Below are 18410 nucleotides of genomic sequence, written 5' to 3'. Positions count from 1 at the left end.
CTATGGCACTGCTATCCTTAAACAATTGCATTAAAACCAGAGGCTAGCACATTGAATTGTTTTACAACGAACGGTTTTTAGATGGCGTTTGATAAATATAACTTGTTATTTTGTATTTATTTCTTGTGTAATCCGCCCTGAGCCTGGCTCGGCGGGGAGGGCGGGGTATAAACTGAAATAACAACAGTAACTTTGTGGGTCTCAAAACGTACCGCTGGACTCAAACTTTTGTTTCTTTTCTACTGCTACACACACACTAACACGGCTACCCCGTCTTCAAGCTTTGGGAAACAAAAACGGTTTAACGCGTTGCACCGCATCCCTAGAGTCGGATTCGACTGGCTTTCGAGCGAGGGAAACCTTGACCTAATATAATATGATAAACTTTTCGAGCGAGGGAAACCTTTACCTAATATAATATGATAAACTTATAATAGAGGAAAACAGCTTCCAGCATTACTCTCTTAGGACCACGTTTCCGTTACCAACATTTTAACTGAATGGACGGCGCATGCGTGAGTGGAGGCCAGCTCCCGGGCTACTGAGCGCCCGTCCCGCCCGTCCTCCCGCCGCCGCCGCCGCCGCCGCCGCCCCCGCCCCCCCTTCTCTCCGCGGCGGTGGGAGGCGCGGTGGGTCCTGATTGGCCGGTGTCGGGCGCGCGGCGTCTTCCGAGGCGCCGGCCCGAGGCAGAAATGGCGTCGTTCGTGGTTTTCCGGCAGTTGCGCGATGTGATCGCGACCCAGGAGGTGTTGGTGGAGAAGCTGAGGCGGCAGGTGGGGGGCAAATGGGAGACCGAGAAGGAGGCGGGAGAAGAAGGCGGGAAGGGAGACAGAAACTCCCTTTCGCTGCCCAGAGCCAAAGATCGTGCTGGTTCTCTGCGGCGGCCATTCACCTGGGCTGGAGCGAGGAGACCCCACAAGTCAGTCTCTGCCCGCCAAACCAAACACCCTCCGCAGGCATACGCATATATAATAAACGCCACGGGCAAATTCACGGAAGAGAGGCACAGAGTGCATAATGTTTGCGAGGGGAAACACCGCCGTTGGAAATGCTGAACTTTATGGTTTGACCTAGTCGGGCTCTTCCTGTGTTCTTACAGTGCAACCCTAAAAAAGGTTACACCTTTCTAAATTCATTGAAGTATATGGGCTTAGAAGGGTGTGTAACCAATTTTGAGTCCAGTGGCACCTTTAAGACGAACAAAGTTTTATTCAAAGTGTATTAGAGATTCAGGTTCTTCAGATTGTAGAGTCTTTACAAAGGTGTAATTATTCTTCGCACTGCATTGCTAGTTATTTGGGTGTGAGTGCTCCTTCCTCTGAAACAGCAGTCATTATTTCCATTGATACCCAATGATATTTTATAAAGTTTGAGTCCAGTGGCACCTTTAAGACCAACAAAAAGGATAAATGGACATAAATCTAACATCAAGAATCACAGAGCGGAGAAACCTGTAAGAGAACAACCTCCCAGGACACTCAATGGGCCTCCCCTCAAAGTAGCTGTTTTATTGCAAAGGAACTTCAGAAAGAGACTAAGTCGTTACACACTGAGGACAATGGAACCCCCAGGGCATAACAGAGGTACTGGTTTCATGTCTCACTACACATGCTAATATTGTAAACTCCTTTTACAACTCCTGTATGCTAATTTGCTGCTATTTACAAGTCTTACCAAACCTTCATCAGGTCTTAGCTATATTTACTGCTCAGTTATTTATGCATCTTGACTTTGGCCCTTCCTAGCAACACCCTCCTCACCCTCTACCTGTAAGTAATGGTTGGTGATATCTGTTTTAATGTATCTGAAGAAGTGTGCGTGCGCACAAAAGTTTATACCCAGAATAAAACTGTGTTGGTCTTAAAGGTGCCACTGGACTCAAACTTTGTTCTGCTGCTTCAGACGAACATGGGTATCTGCCTGAATATTTTGTTTGTACTCATTCAGTATTAAAGCAGGGAGGTTCCGAGAGATCTAGCTTAAAACATGAGCATAAGAGGCGCCAATGTTGGATCAGGCCAAAGGCCCATCCAGTCCAACACTCCGTATCCCACAGTGGCCAGAAATACCAGTGCCATCAGGAGGTCCACCAGTGGGGCCAGGACATTAGAAGCCCTCCCACTGTTGACCCCCCCCCCAAGCACCAAGATGACAGAGCATCACTTGCCCCAGAGTCCCTATCTATACCTTGTGGCTAATAGCCACTGATGGACCTCTGCTCCATATGCTTATCTAATTCCCTTTTGAAGCCGTCCATGCTTGTAGCCGCCACCACTTCCTGTGGCAGTGAATTCCAAGTGTTAATCACAGGTACATAAGAACATAAGAACATAAGAGACGCCAATGTTGGATCAGGCCAAAGGCCCATCCAGTCCAACACTCTGTGTCACACAGTGGCCAGAAATACCAGTGCCATCAGGAGGTCCACCAGTGGGGCCAGGACATTAGAAGCCCTCCCACTGTTGACCCCCCCCCCAAGCACCAAGAAGACAGAGCATCACTTGCCCCAGAGCCCCTAGCTATACCTTGTGGCTAATAGCCACTGATGGACCTCTGCTCCATATGCTTATCTAATTCCCTTTTGAAGCCGTCCATGCTTGTAGCACCCACCACTTCCTGTGGCAGTGAATTCCAAGTGTTAATCACTCTTTGGGTGAAGAAGTACTTCCTTTTATCCGTTCTAACCCGACCGCTCAGCAATTTCATGGAGTGCCCACGGGTTCTTGTATTGTGAGAAAGGGAGAAAAGTACCTCTTTCTTTACCTGCTCTTTCCCATGCATAATCTTATAAACCTCGATCATGTCACCCCTCAGTCGTCTTTTCTCCAAGCTAAAGAGCCCTAAGCGCTTTAACCTTTCCTCATAGGGAAAGTGTTCCAACCCTTTTATCATTCGAGTTGCCCTTTTCTGCACTTTTTCCAAAGCTATAATATCCTTTTTAAGGTGTGGTGACCAGAACTGCACACAGTATTCCAAATGAGGTCGTACCATTGATTTATATAGGGGCATTATGATATTGGCTGATCTGTTTTCAATACCCTTCCTAATAATCCCCAGCATAGCATTGGCCTTTTTTATTGCAGTCACACACTGTCTCGACATTTTCAGTGAGTTATCTACTATAACTCCAAGATCTCTCTCTTGATCAGCTTCTGAACCTGGGACACGGTGAGCCATATCTCATGATGGGAAATGGCCAAACATTGGTTTGACACACCCTTTCTAGAGCCCAAGGCTCTGCTAAGTTAAGCATCAAATCAGTCGGCTTTGGTATACCACACACTTCATGTCTGCATAAGAACAGACTACAAAAATAACCAATTACATTCAGAGATACTGCCGAATAATATGCTATTTGTGCAAGTATTTTAATAAATGTAGCATCCTTTTTATAGATTACAGAACTGGAGAAGAATTCGATCAGCAGGGTGGAATATGAGGCTATTGTGAAGAAGCTAGAGGTAAGTAACTTTTTATCTGCGGTGGTTACATATTCACAAAAGGTTTTTGCACTGAATCTAGAACATGTGTGTTGCGGTCCCCTGTAGGTTTTCAGTATAAATTATTTCTGTTCTGTTGAAAATATAGTCGTAAATACAGTACAGTGGGGCTGAAGGTGGGGAAGTACTTTTAAATACCTATGGTGGGAAGAGCAGATAAAAAAGTTCAGAGAATTTTCTTTGCCTAGTAATCCGTCCCTTACCAAGGAATTTTTCTGGGAGGTGCCACTCTAGGCCCCGGTCACACGGCAAAGTTGCCACGGGAGAGGCACGGGAGTCCCGCGGATTTTCCGGGCACGATCTCACCCCAACATCTGGGAAGCGCAGTGCTCCCGTGGCGAACCCGTGGCTCCCCGCCAAAGGTGCGGAGTTAAAAACTAGTACCTACGAGGTACTAGTTTCCTGAAACCGTGGGCCAAGGGCGGGCATCTGATCGTGTTCCCGGTGGACTTACGTGGCATCCGGTGCCCGCTGCTGTTCGTCTCCGCAGGTTGCGCAACAGCGCCCAACAGCGCATGCGCACAAAGAGTGATTCCTAGTGCGATCGCGTGGCACGGCTTCTGTGCCGCGCTGCAGGATACCCGTCTGATTGGCATTTCCCCCGACCCATGGGACCTCGACCGGGATGTTTGCTTGGGCAGCCGCTTGTTAGTTTCCTCCAGGGCAATTAGCCACGCCCCCCCGCGATATCCGGCCCGTGTGACTGGGGCCCTAATTAATTAAATTAAGGCTGCTGTGGAGAGGGGGTGGCCTCACTAAGTCTTCCTGCTTCCACAGCTGGCTTCTCAAAGCCCCTCTCCCTCCTTTACTGCTCAGAAAGCTTTGAAAGGAAGCATCAGGAAGAGCCACCAAGGTCACATGATGCCCCCTCCCCGCCACCGCCCTGGCTCCCCTCTGTCCCTCCCCCATTGGAGCACCAGCGGCGCCTGCCCGTGCTCCTCTTACCCAGCACAGCTGCTGCAGGAGCCTCAGCAGCAGCCATGAGCCAGGCAACCTCCCTGTTTTTTCTAGCTGCTGTGTCAGCCCCAGCCCACACTGGGGAGGGTGTGTTGTGATGGGGGCACCCCGATGCTATAAGGGGGCGGTGCCTGCTGCACCCTCCCCCACTGGCTACAGCCCCGCTATTAATACGACCAGAGTCCACTACCTGCATTGCTTTTGTTGGCCAATAAAGTCTGTTAGGGAATCTAGTAACTTAGATCCTTCAACTGTTCTTTACTTTACAGAAGGAAGAGGCAGAACATGCAAAGACCAAGAATTATCTGGCTAAGGAATCTGAACAGCTGGAGTTTGCCCTTGGGGAGATCGAGATTCTCTCGAAGCAACTTGAGAGGGAGAAACAAGCATTTGACAATGCGTACGATCGTAAATTGGCCTCTCGAAGCAACTTGAGAGGGAGAAACAATCATTTGACAATGCGTACGAGAAACATTCATTTGACAATGCGTAGGATCATAAATTGGAGGGGAAGAAGTGTCTGAAGAGAGCTGGTTTAGAGAATGGCTGCTTTTTAAAAAAAAAATGTAGTTAATATAGTAGGGACGGGTACAACAGCAGTTATGGGACTCCATTGACTGCTAGCTAATTTTCTGGGTCCACCGACCTCCAGACAGGCCAGGATCCAGCAGTTCTTCTCCCATACTAGTGCTGTTTGCCATTGCTGCTGGCATTCACTGATGGAAAGACAGCTTCGATAGCCTTCCCTCTGATGTGCTTTGGAGGCAGGAACACATGGTCCTTGCACTGGAGAAGAGCAGCTGTGTTCCACTGTCTGCACTATAACTGGGCTGGAAAGGAGGAAGCAGCTAAGTCCTAGCACGTGCTGTAACCAAGTGTCCTGCTGCTCTTGGAGTGTTCCCCAGCCGTTGTAGGGCACGCACAATTTCTAGCAGCTATTCTGAGGGGGGCTGAGAGGTTTTCTGCTGCCCTCTCTCAAATTTGAGAGAAAAGTTGTGCCTGTGATCATAAGCCTCTGGTACGAAGTGCCATTGACTTCAAGGGAATTTATGCTTTAATAACTGTGCTTAGATTTTCACTCCGAAACTGTTCATGTTTACTCTGAAATATGTCCCAGTCTGTTTAGAAGAAGAAGAGATTGGATATATACCCCACCCTTCACTACCCAAAGGAGTCTCAGAGTGGCTTACAAACTCCTTTCCCTTCCCCTCCCCACAACAGACACCCTGTGAGGTAGGTGGGGCTGAGAGAGCTCTTTCAAGAACTACCCTTGAGAGAACAGCTCTGACAGAACTACGGCTTGCCCAAGGTCATCCAGCAGGTGCAAGTAGAGGAGTGGGGAATCAAACCCAGTTCTCCCAGATTAGAGTCTGCGCACTTAACCACTACACCAAATTGAAGCAAAATGGAGTCCTAAATAAATGTTCCTACGGTTGCAGCATTGGGGCAAAGTGAGACCATTGTGAATAAGCCCACATAAGGTTGGGGAATTGGCTTCTCAGTTGGCAGAGAAAACAGCCGGCAGTTTTTCTGAGGGGATCCTCATTAATACAGGACACGTCTGTCCAAACTGAAATGCCATGTTGATCTTGGATGAATAATAACCTTGATCAAATTCACCATTTGGGGAGGGCAGTTTTGTTTCAGTCAAATGTGATTATGCCTCAGACACCTATATTTCTGGCTATTATGAGAAATATAGTCACCACAACTGCTCTTAAAACGCAGTGTTTTTCACAGTAGGCTGCACAGGCCTCCCATCTGCTCACTGCTGGCGTGCAGCACTTAAACAAGAAATCAGTACATTAAACTAGATGGGATAAACACTGCAAAAATATTTTTTGCTTCCTTTTTGAAAAGCTACTGTAATTCTTCACAGAACTTGGAGAGTAACCCTCAGTGTCGCAAATCTTAATTTACGAAAGCACTTCATTGCAATTAAAGTTGAACATATGCTGTAGACTCATAGAATTCATAGCTGAACACGTGCTGGTTTCCAGCTAGAAACTGAGGAAGGCATTTAATTTAAATGAGAGAAGTTTTAAAGGCAGCGTTATTCAAAGTCCAGAGAGCCAGTTTGGTGTAGTGGTTAGGAGTGCAAACTCTAAACTGGGAGAACCAGGTTTGATTCCCCACTCCTCCCACAGGCAACTGCTAGTGTGACCTTGGGTCAGTTCTTTCAGAGCTGTTCTCTGACAAGCAGTTCTCTAAAGAGCTCTCTCAGCCCCACCTACCTCACAGGGTGTTTGTTGTGGGGAGGGGAAAAGGAAGGAGATTGTAAACCGCACTGAGACTCCTTTGGGCAGTGAAGGGTGGGGTATAAATCCAATCTCTTCTTCCATCCTCTCCCTCAATCATAAGAGAGACATCGTTTCTTTATTGACAAAATAACTTAGAGAAATATTTTATAATTGTTGCGATGAGAGGAATGGAGGACACAGGAAATTAATCTCATGATGTTTACGAGCAAACTACATTTAATGTGGATAATCTGTGATTCGGTTCTTTTATGATTTTAAAAACTAATTATCCCTGCGCAGCTACTTTGAAGGTTGGGGAAGTGGCACTGAGACAGGAGGTTTGAAAATGGTTTATATATTTTTCCCCCTTCAGAGGTATTGGCAGCTTCAGGAAGAAGACTTTTCATCAGGGGAACAGCATGGTAACACTGAACCCCAACCCCTTTTACTAGCACCATTTCCCCAGTGCTCAAAGCTGCCACTAACAAACACAGAACATCCTAACCTTGGATCCTTCTGTGTATCATTTAGTTGAATCCTTAGTATGACCATGGCTGAAGCTATACTTGAAATAGGATGCCCACAGGCATATACAACAAACCATCTAATTCATTTCACTGGATCTGCATTGTAAATATAACTTTTGCAGCAATATATTCGTGCCTGTGCCTACCAATGCTCCCTTTAAGCTGTGAAGCCTTGTGAGCAAGAATTCTACTTTGTGAGCTACTGGCATTAAAGTTGTAAGCGAGCGATTTGGCTACTGCATGAATTAGTTTGCTCTGGAGCCATCCTTCCTGAGCTAAGACAAAAATGTGTGAGCCAGAGGCTAAAGAACTGTGAGCTAGCTGACACTAAGCTTAGAGGGAACATTGGTGCCTGGACAGATTTAGGGGTGCTAAAACCCCACTGGTATCAAGAACACCTTCCTCTGCACAAGAGCAGGCTGCTAGTGATATTTTTAAAAAACCTAACCAGTGTAAAATCCAGCGAAGAATGTCATTGGTAAAGCGATTGTGATGTCATAGTGAAAGCTTAAAGGAAAGGTGCAGCGTATGCACCTAAATCCATACACATAATTGATATCACAATGTTATGAATATTTGCTGCATAAATTGGGCAGATAAATGATTGAGGTGAAGCTTACAAAGCTACTTGTAAAAGGTAAAGGTTCCCTTGCTCGAAAGCCAGTCGAGTCCGACTCTAGGGTTGCGGTGCTCATCTCCGTTTCAAAGCCGAAGAGCCAGCGCTGTCCGAAGACGTTTCCGTGGTCATGTGGCCGGCATGACTAAACACCAAGGCGCACGGAACGCTGTTACCTTCCCACCGAAGTGGTACCTATTTATCTACTTGCAATTTCTTGCTTTTGAACTGCTAGGTTGGCAGGAGCTGGAACTAGAGACGGGAGCTCACTCCGTCATGCGGCACTCGGGTCTCGAACTGCTGAACTACTGACCTTTCACAGCCTGCAGTTCAGCATCTTAACCACTTGAGCCACCGCAGCTCCTTGTGGGATGCATATATCCAGTTCCTAAGAGCTTTGAAAATCTTGAACTAGCTGTATTTAATGCTGTTGGCAAGTTGTGTGTGCAAATAAGGCTGTAAACTACTTTCACCCTGTACAACTTTTTTTGTGGTTGCTTTTGCTGTAGACTTTCCAATGTGAAAAACAAAGTGTTAAAGGAATCAATCCAAAAAGACAAGCTGAAAAGCAAATGTACTGGTAAGTTTTAGGACGTTCTTAGCTTCATATGAGCTGTTTTTCTTTGTCACTGCATTGGGATGGATCAGGGTTGAGTCCAGCTGCCGTCCTCAGAAGCAGCAAGAACTTCTGTGGAGACTCTGTTCTGAGAAAACATAATTAGCACACCTTTGGCAATGTAGCTTTTGCAATGCAGCATGTTCCTAGATACCATCCTTTGCCTGGTTTAGTCCACAGGCACCTGCTTGCGGAAGGAACTTGTATGGTCTCTTCTGGCATATACTTTAATTTAATCCAGTCAGGGAGGTGAGCCGCCCCTGCTGTTTTCCTCCGTAATGTCCAAGTAAGATATCCCACCCAAAACCGTGGAGCCCAGTAGTGATGCATACAATAAAAACAGTACGAGTCTTTTAAGTGTAATTGGTTTTGCACTGCCATACTCTTCCTCCCCAGTTTCCTGCATTAATTGTTCATTATATTTGAATATTAGATAACTGGATCTGTTTGACAATGTTATGATACTGTTGCTTGAATAACAGTACGAGTCTTTTAAGTGTAATTGGTTTTGCACTGCCATACTCTTCCTCCCCAGTTTCCTGCATTAATTGTTCATTATATTTGAATATTAGATAACTGGATCTGTTTGACAATGTTATGATACTGTTGCTTGAATAATTTGTCTAACCTCTGGTTTTTGTTGTAGTTGCAATGCTTTGTTTTTAATATTTCTTACTTAAAGCAATTTTATCTTGCCCTTCTTCTGTGACACTCAGGGCAGGATACTGAGAGCCAACATGGTGTAGTGGTTAAAGTGTTGGGCGAAGATCTGGGAGACCCAGATTCGAATCCCCCCTCCACCATGGAAACTTGATGGGGTGACCTTGAACCAGTTGCACACAGTCTCAGCCTAACCTACCTCACAGGGTTGTTGTGAGGATAAAATGCAGGAAGGGAGACTATTGTAAGCCACTGGGCCCCCATTGAGGAGAAAAGTGGGGTGTAACTGAGGTAAATAAATACATTGTTAAGAATCATGTGAACATGAATCATGGGGAGGTATTTGTGAATTTCCTGCCTTGTGCAGGGGGTGGACTAGATGACCCTCAAGGTCCCTTCCAACTCTATGATTCTGTGATTTTATATGCGTGCCATGTGCCCTGAATTCTTGAGGTTTACCATGCAGAAAATTTAAAGTAGTGGTTTTTCAAATTTCTCTTACAGAAATTGAGAGCCATATTCGGAAACAGGAAGACATTCTAAACTCCAAAGACAATGAGATAAAGGAGCTGCAGCACTTTGTCACCAAACAGAAGCAAACCCTAAAGTAAGTGTTTCAAACAAAAGCTTTTTCTATCCACTTGACAGGTGTCATTGACATCTACGGGCATCGGGCATCTTCTTGTTTTTCCATACTTTTAGATGATTAATCGAAAACATGGGAATTGGAACCAAAAGGCCTTTTTCTTCAGCAGAAGACAGGATGTGATTTTAGCCAGGTCCCCGCTATCATTGCAGACTACCTGTTCATCCCTTGTTCTGTTCCAAAAATCCCCTCTCCCCACCAAGAGCAGGATTTTGGGGGATTTGGTGGGCGGCAGCAGGAAAATTCTGTTCTGCATGTGGAAGTGCCTTCTACCTGCAAATGACTAAGATTTATTCATTGCAATCTGAACATCGTGAGCATTAAATGGACTCCAGGCATTGGGAGGATCCAGGCTGCCATTTTTTGATATCGGTAGTGTGATGGTACTTTTTCCTTTAAATATTGCTGAATTTTCTTTCCTCCGAAATAAGTCATGTTCTCCATCATATCCCTCCTCAGATTTCATATGGTGTAAGGGAGTGTCAGGGTATACATGTGAAAACATCCTCTACGCGAGTAGGATTAAAAATGGATTGGGGGGGAGATCTTTTGTGTCTGTCACACACACAACTCTAGGTTCTGGTATAAATGAGTCTACAGGGGGAGGTGAGAGTGGAAGGAGGCAGGTGATCAGCCAGAAAATAGCTTCATTACACGGAATAGCAAAGATGAACAAAATGGTAGCAGATCGAAACAGTAAAACTTAACTTTTCTACTAGTAAATACAGTAGCAGTTTGCGCTTGGTAAGCCAATAAACCCTTCCGTTTACAAAACCTTGTGTACAGCTATAGTACTTTTAGCCCCCAAATTAGTGTGATGATCCTCCACATGGCCAGTCCAAAGGGAAAAAACCAGCCCAGGGATTGGAGATAAGCGTGTGATTGTTTGAAAAGGGACCAGAAAAAGGGATTACTTTGGTATCTGAAGGAAGGATTCCCCAGCCAGAAGGGAGTGCTATGAGCGGTGGCAGGCTGGTTGGAAATCATGGAGGATGAACCTGATGAGTGGGAGTGGGAAGAGGGATGTGGAAGTTGGTTTCGAGGGAGAAGGTATAATGGGAGAAATGAGCTCATACTCCGCCTTGAAGATGGAAATCCTGTTTTGTATCAGCAGTGAAAGAAAATTTGATGGTAGAACTGGCTACAAAACAGTGGGGCTTGAAAGACCCTTTTTCATACACCTCATTTTAGGCTGGGGTCCGTTGCATGGTTGCTGGGTTTAGTGCAGTACTAAAATCTGCATAGTTACAGGGCCAGATTCTAGGATATTATCTCTCATTGGGGAATTTGGGGTTGTACTGTGACTGGACCAATACTGAGATCTGTGCTCTCATTGGGGGAAAGTGTTGGGATCCAACCTGCTGTTGGAAGGTTTGGCATTTTCTTTGGGAGGAGATGCTTATGGGGAAGGTGTGTCTGTGTGATGCGCTGGGAGAGAGAGAGAGACGGGTCTGAGAGGGCTGAATGGCCTTGGCAACAGGTATAACTCATACTTGATAACAGGGGGCCTGGAGATGGGTGGATGGTCCTGACCAGGTACCTGATTAGGTTTCCAGTCTGCACTGTGAGGTCCAAAAGGGTAGGTTAGTATCCTGCAAGCGTGGTCTATTACTTATTGCCAGGGCATGGGCAGCCTTTTTTTTAAAAAATAATAATTATTAAACAGTTAAGAATACTGTTGTCGAAGGCTTTCACGGCCGGAGTTCATTAGTTGCTGTAGATTTTCCGGGTTGTGTGGCCGTGGTCTTGGCATTGTAGAACGTGACGTTTCGCCAGCAGCTGTGACTGGCATCCTCAGAGGAATAACACAGAAAGATGGAGTGCTCTCTGTGTCAAGGTGAATACTATTCCAAGAAGAATACTATTACAAGAATACATAACATTGAAAACAGTGCTGGAGTCAACTAATGTTGGAGTCAACAAGTCTATATGTAGCCAATACTTTAAAGTGCCCACAGTAAAGCTACGTCCATAACGAAGGATAAAAAGTATTTACAACTGTGGGTGTAATTTAACAGTACGAAACCACAGAGAAGGACAAGCCACATGAGTTGAGCCTATCTGTAGTAGAGGATCTACTAGCGAAGGTAGATATGAGGAAAGGTCGGTATGTGAAAAATAGGTGATTACCGGAAACCAGGTTCAGACAAAGGTGGTGATGTAAGAATCACAACCTCGCTTTGAATATTTCTCAGAAATTTTGTCTAGGGTACAATACTCTTTGACTTTTCCTAGCCATTCCGGAATAGTTGATGGCTTTGTGTTTTCCCATTTGCAGGCAATTACAGCTTTCGCTACTGCACAAAGCTTAGTTATTAACAGTTTGTGATGACTCAAGATTTTACAACCAATCCATGAGTCTAGTAATAGGAAATCAGCTCTGAAAGGGATGGTTTCCTTTGTTATCTTGCAACTATAGTTGCGGACTTGCCACCAGAACCCCCGTAAGAGGGGACAGTCCCACCAACAATGGCTGTAATTACTGACACCCCTACAGCTTTTCCAACATAATGCAGCGTTGTCAGGAGAGATCTTATTAACTTTTAAGGGAGAATAGCACCACCTTGCAATTATCTTTAATGACATAGCCTTAATGGACAAGTTTGCGAAGCAGAGGCTGGGAGAGTGCCATATGGATTCCCAGCTATGATGTTTTCTTTTTTCCTTTGGTAAACGTATTTAGGTGGCAAAGTTGACAGTGTGGATATTAGAACGATGTGAATTTTGGGTAGAATGCAACATGGGCAGCCTTTGAGGGCCACACAAAAATCCCTTGATTAATGCAGTTTGAATACTTCCTCTTCTCTAGTTAAATATCAAAAGCTGGATTCCCTCAAGACTCTGACTGCATTGGACCCGAAGATTTTTGGGAGTAGGTGGGGGGGGGGGGGGGGGGGGGACGACAAACAGAGCACTGGACAATCCTGTTTCTGTATGACTGTCTATAAAGTTGCTAAACCCAAAACTAAGGTTTTATGCCTCAGATGTATTCAGCTTTTCTCAACAGACTGAGCCCCCACTCCTTGCTAATTGGGAATGTTAGTTGGGAATGTCGTTCTAGTTAAGCTGTGGAGACTTAGGGTCAAATACCCACTTGCCATGCAACTAGCTTGCATCGGTGCCATCACTGGCTGCGATCACACACACTGCATAATCCCCTTTCAATGCACTTTCCAAGTGGATTTTACTGTGAACTGGCAAAATCCAGTTGGAAAGTGCAATGAAAGTGGATTATTTAGTGTGTGTGATCGCAGTGTGTGATCAACCTAGTCTACCTCACCAAACAGTTGTAAAGATAACATAGAGGAGGGCAGAAATATGAATGCCACCTTGGAAGAAGGGAGGAATAAAAATGCACTAAATAAATAGTTATTTCTTTTAAAAATTATTACTACATTTGGAGGGATTATTCTGCAGGTTCCACATATTCTGGGAGACTTCCATTTATCTTCTTGATGTCTGAAACCAGTTCCAGAGTTTAATAAGGACTACTTTATTTGGATGACTGATTTATCTTTATGAAGAAAATGACATAATATGTATTTTGCAATCTTCTGTCGCAACCTTTCTATTGCAATTTTTGTTTTGTTTTTGCAGAAAACAAGTGACTGACTTCAAAATACAGAAACAACAAGAATATTATATGGCAAAAGTCCTTGGGGGAAAAACCAAGAAGAGTGTTAAGTAACTATAGCAGCATTCCCTTTTCTCAATCTTCCCACGAAGAAATTCTGCTGCCCTTAGACGAAGAAACCATTTATAAATTCACCTCGAAATGATGACAGTATCCAGCATATTGCCTATGGGCAATGCTCGCTACAAGCATCTAGTCCATCCACACTTGTCTACCAGGTCCCAGTCTTAGATTGGGATGTCTATATATAAATTGAGGTGGACAACAGTTGCAGGATTGGGTCCCGAACATTTAGGCATTAGCCATTTCACCTTGTCCAGATGATCTTTAGACCATCTGTGTACCAAACTATATAGTCTAGTAATCCACGTTTTGGATCTTTCTGTGAATCATTTAAATCATTCCCGATACAGGTGTGTCTAAGGGATCATGATCGATAGCCGTGTTGTAATCCGTCAGGTGCCAGTTTGGTGTGCCTCTTAGGTTCCATTGATCCTTCTCTAGAAAATGAAAGAGATGGCCTGAAAGACACGTAGCAACTCTTTTAACTGTTGTTAACCTCAAATGGAATCTATACACTAAAATGTACAAATAAATGGTTTTAAGTGAATTACCTGTGAATCCACTCACTTCCATCTTGGGGTGGTGTTTGCAGTAGCTAAGGATGCTTGACTCAAAATGGGAGCGCCCACTGAGTTTAAAAACTACTGAAATATTTTCTGCGCAGCAGAGCAAAACCAGTGGAATTTCGTATTCTCTCTTTCTGTGGTTACGACACTCCGTTTCCAGTTTTTAATTTCTAGAAGAAAATATCCCAGGGCTCAAGTCTATGATGAACTTCTGATCTGAAAACTCATCCTCCAAATCCTTGATGTTTGAAGATTCTTTGTACTTGTTCAGTGAAATGCACTTTGCATAAGCCCAGGAGCCCTTACATCCATTCTTGCTATATATTTTCCTTTTTTTTTAAAGTACCCATAGGTACACTTTTATTATTTTTCATATTATACACATACATACATACAACATATAAACAAACAACCACTTACACACATAAGACATACAAAGAGATCAGTATATTTTCTTATTACTCTATTACCATATTTAAAAATTTTCTTAAATATTTCCAGCAAAAATAGTATTTTAGATCTCAATATCTCTTGCATTATCTCATGGATCCATCTCCAGTATCTCTTTGTTACATCGCAAAGCCACCTGATGTTGAAAATGGACACTGGGTCTGAGTCCTGGCCATATCTGACACCCAGTGATTGTGCCCTGTTGTTTCTGCATCAGTAGGCAATTAGATACTGAAACTTATATCAGGGTCTGCAACTTCCGGTTTCTCTGAACTCTTTAAAAAATGTGGAATCTCAGGCTACTGTATTAACATGATATGTTTGCAAAAGTAGAAGGGAATTAAATATGATGTGTGTAGCTTACCTCCAGCGGCTCTGTAATCCATAATGCAAGTGGGAAGAAATTTGAAGCAGATCTCAGGTTGCTAAGGCAAGAGGTGATTATTTCCCACCCCCTCTCCTATTGACCTATCATTTCTTGTAGGCAAATTCTTACTTGTACCCAGCCACAAATGATTCTTTGGTAATGTAGGTTTTTAGTCCTATTGGATTGTTCATCACAGTATTTCATGCTCTTACCAGGATTTTCAGCCTTTAAAAGGTAATAAGGTTTTCAGTCTCCTACTAACCTTGACAAACATACAAAGGTCCTAACTTTTTCTCACTAAATTGGCTTCATTCTCCATGTTTACCGTACCACTGATGGTGTTATCTTTGTGGTGCACTGACTTAATGCCATCGACTCCTCCCTTGCCACTACATCCCCATCTCCCGGCTGTTGCCATTCCTTACCTTCCTTCCCAATCTATTTTACTGTCGAATTGATTCGGAATCCCTGTGCTCCCATCATCTCTCTTTTAAAAATATATTATTAGCTCTTCAGGTTCTTATACTTTCTGTGCTTCTGGACTGGTCCCTGGCGTTCTTGGTATAAGGCTCTGGGATGCAGAGGCTAAATCCATCGATATAGTGCAAATCTCTGTGGTTTAAACCTTCATCAGAGGAATTTTGGGTAGAACAGAGTTTATAACAGGGAGACAACAAATGCCTTAGGGCAGACTGCAAGCAGACATCGGCGACAGCATTCCCTGTGCTCGTCCCCATCTGGTATACAGAGGTTTACAGACTCTCAACATAAATATTCCATTTAGCTATCATGTCTCAGATGTGGGACTTCAACGCGTAGAATTTGAGTCGAGCAGGCAGGATGAGCTTCAAGGGGATATGGCGCCTGAGGGGGGCCCGTGGGCTGGGAACAGCTTGGCAGAGAGGTGGCCCCCCACACACACACTTGCACTTCATTCTAGAGCACTTCTCCTTTCTAGACAGAGGTCCAGGCCCGTAGCTACAGTGGGGCCTCTCGGGGCCTGTCCCCCCCCCCCGACTTACCGCCAAGGGCCCCCTGACTTCCCATCCATCCCCGAGGCCCCCCAATACAGACTTATGAGTGAGGCCTGGTCTGCACAAGCAGCAAAACGAGGTAGTTGTTTGAGATGACAGATTGCCAAACTGTGCCACATCGGACCCGCAGGCAGTGTTCCCTCTAAGTTGAGTTAGTGTGAGCTAGCTCACAGTTTTTTAGCCTCCGGCTCACACATTTTTGTCTTAGGAAGGATGGCTCCAGAGCAAACTAATTTATGCCGTAGCCAGATCGCTCGCTCACAACTTTAATGCCAGTCGCTCACCAAGTAGAATTTTTGCTCGCAAGACTCCACAGCTTAGAGGGAACATTGCCCGCAGGTGCATTTATTTTTAATGTTCCCCTATGTAAAAGTCCCCGATGGTGAGATAAGTTAGCACACGAACAAAAAAGGGATACTGAAAATGTGTCCCCCTAGCGTGCTCATTTACTGTATGTCTGGCTTTTTTTTACAGAGAGGGGACTATTCAGAAATTTGATCCAGTCCCTGCCCTCTAAAGAGCCACTTGAGCTTCAGAGCTCCGTCGCCTCATTCTGCCACACGTGTAGACCGAGTCTTAGTAGGCAAGGGAGAAAGCAGAGGTCCCCTGTGGCTTTGTCTACCTTGAGCTCAGAAGCAGAGGCTTCAAGTGTGCGGTTGAAACTCAGAATTTGCCCTTAAACGTTTTGTTGTTGCTGCTTTGAGTTCCGTGGGTGAAGAAGAAGAAGAAGAAGAAGAGATTGGATTTATACCCCGCCCTTCACTACCCAAAGGAGTCTCAGAGCGGCTTACAAACTCCTTTCCCTTCCTCTCCCCACCCTGTGGTGGCAGGTGGGATTGAGAGAGCTCTCTTGAGAACTGCCCTTGAGAGAACAGCTCTGAAAGGACTTGTAACTGACCCAAGGTCACACCAGCAGTTGCATGTGGAGGAGTGGGGGAATCAAACCCGGTTCTCTCAAGATTAGAGTTTGCGCTCCTAACCACGACACCAAACTGGCTCTCTTACATAGTTCTGTCAACACCTGATCTACTGGTAGTGAAGGGTGGGGTATGAATCCAATCTCTTCTTCTAATGTATAGTGATTGGCATATGTTTTGTCAGATCATACCGGGGGGGGGGGGCAAAGCCCCCTTGGACGGAGTGTGAAAGCATGGACAGCTCACCAGACACACAGTCCAGAAATGCGAATAATTTACTTCTGAGGATGTAGTTTTTCCAGCTGTGGACTGTGAATCCTTCAGTAGTCTGGAAGACTGGGCAAAGCCAGCTATAACTTTTAGAGTACCCCTGCTAGGAGGCAATACCAGGGGCAGCTCTTGGCCACTGTGCCTTATTTGTTGGCCCTCTGAGGAAACTGCATGGCCTCTGTGTTAATTTTCTATATCCAGTCAAAGCGAATCTTAGGGGTCGTTCCTTACCGTGACTACAGCCCTTGAGGATCTGTCCTGCATCTGGGAACCTGTACAAGAGAAATAGGCTCCCCCTTTTTTATTGTCCAGTCACTGCTTAATCCAGCCTGCGCAGTAGTTATGGGTGTGTCCTGGTGGGCCATGAGAGGTTCTTCAGAACATTTGAAGATTCCAGACAGGCGTGAGCAGTGCCCTCCCAGGCTCAGCGCCTCTGGCTGTTCTCCCAGCATATTTATTTATTTATTGGGTCCAATTTTATCCTGCCCTCCTTCCAGGAGGCCTGGGGTGGCGTGCATCATTTCCCCCTTTATTCCATTTTATCCTCAGATCAACCTCGTGAGGCACGTCAGGCAGAGAGAAAGAGAAATTGAGTGAGTGGCTGGTCCAAGATCACCCAGGGGAGCTTCCACGGCAGAGTGGGGATTTGAATCCGTGTCTCCCAGATTCCAGTCTGGCGCACTCTAAACATTGCACAATGCCTGGCATCTGTGGCATCTCCACCTAGGATCCTCATAATAAAGGTAAACTGGCCCTCCAAATCATTCGGGCTTTATTTACCACTACCACTTTGGTCTGGATCCAAGGACTAGATACCTTGGGGGGCGGGGTTGGAACATTTTCCTTTTTTTTTTTTGCTCTCTCTCTCTTTTTTTTAAAACTCAGCTGTCAGCTCTATACTTAAAACAGTACAGGCAAAAAAAAAAGCCCCCGATAAACATTTTATTGTTACTTTAAAAGGGTTAATTGTCATCCAATTTATTACTGGTATTTTTTTAATTCCCAAGACTTTAAAATTAGCTCCATTGGTGAACCCATCTGACCCAGGGTATCCAGTAACGTATGGTCCTGGCATGCCTCCAGTGGATTAGCACCTGCTGCTGTTACTTTACTGGACTTTTTTTTAAAAAAAAGATCTTTTACTATAGTTTCCAATAAGTCCACTACAACTCGTTTTCTGCTATAAATGGTGATACTTCTGCAGTATTTTTGTTTGCATGCCATGTTTGCATAGTTTGCTCTGAAAAGAAGAAAGCTATACTAAACCTTTTTTCCATTTCAGAAATGTAGGATTAGAAAGGTTATTTTGGCCCAAGCTCTGAACACAGCTCATGGTTAGGACTGAAA

General features: G+C 44.8%; 1 protein-coding gene across 1 annotated transcript; it reads left to right on the top strand.

The window, feature by feature from the left end:
* Positions 1-660: 660 nt before the first annotated feature.
* Positions 661-13923, top strand: SPATA24 (spermatogenesis associated 24). Its single transcript, XM_015411020.1, has 6 exons — positions 661-773; positions 3396-3461; positions 4727-4857; positions 8350-8420; positions 9621-9723; positions 13360-13923. The coding sequence occupies exons 1-6, from the start codon at positions 693-695 to the stop codon at positions 13448-13450; spliced, it is 543 nt and encodes a 180-aa protein (XP_015266506.1). The 5' UTR covers positions 661-692; the 3' UTR covers positions 13451-13923.
* Positions 13924-18410: the final 4487 nt, after the last annotated feature.

The sequence above is a fragment of the Gekko japonicus genome, unplaced genomic scaffold, assembly GCF_001447785.1.
Source record: "Gekko japonicus isolate JY-2015 unplaced genomic scaffold, Gekko_japonicus_V1.1 scaffold428, whole genome shotgun sequence".
NCBI classification, from domain to species: domain Eukaryota; kingdom Metazoa; phylum Chordata; class Lepidosauria; order Squamata; family Gekkonidae; genus Gekko; species Gekko japonicus.
The sequence above is the reverse complement of the archived record's forward strand: the minus strand, read 5'-3'. Positions and strand labels throughout refer to the sequence as shown.

Coding starts and splice junctions, on each gene's coding strand:
- SPATA24 (XM_015411020.1), top strand. CDS start 693: ATGGCGTCGTTCGTGGTTTTCCGGCAGTTGCGCGATGTGATCGCGACC. Junction 4,858..8,349: donor AAACAAGCATTTGACAATGC/GTACGATCGTAA, acceptor CTTTTGCTGTAG/ACTTTCCAATGTGAAAAACA. Junction 9,724..13,359: donor AAACAGAAGCAAACCCTAAA/GTAAGTGTTTCA, acceptor TTGTTTTTGCAG/AAAACAAGTGACTGACTTCA.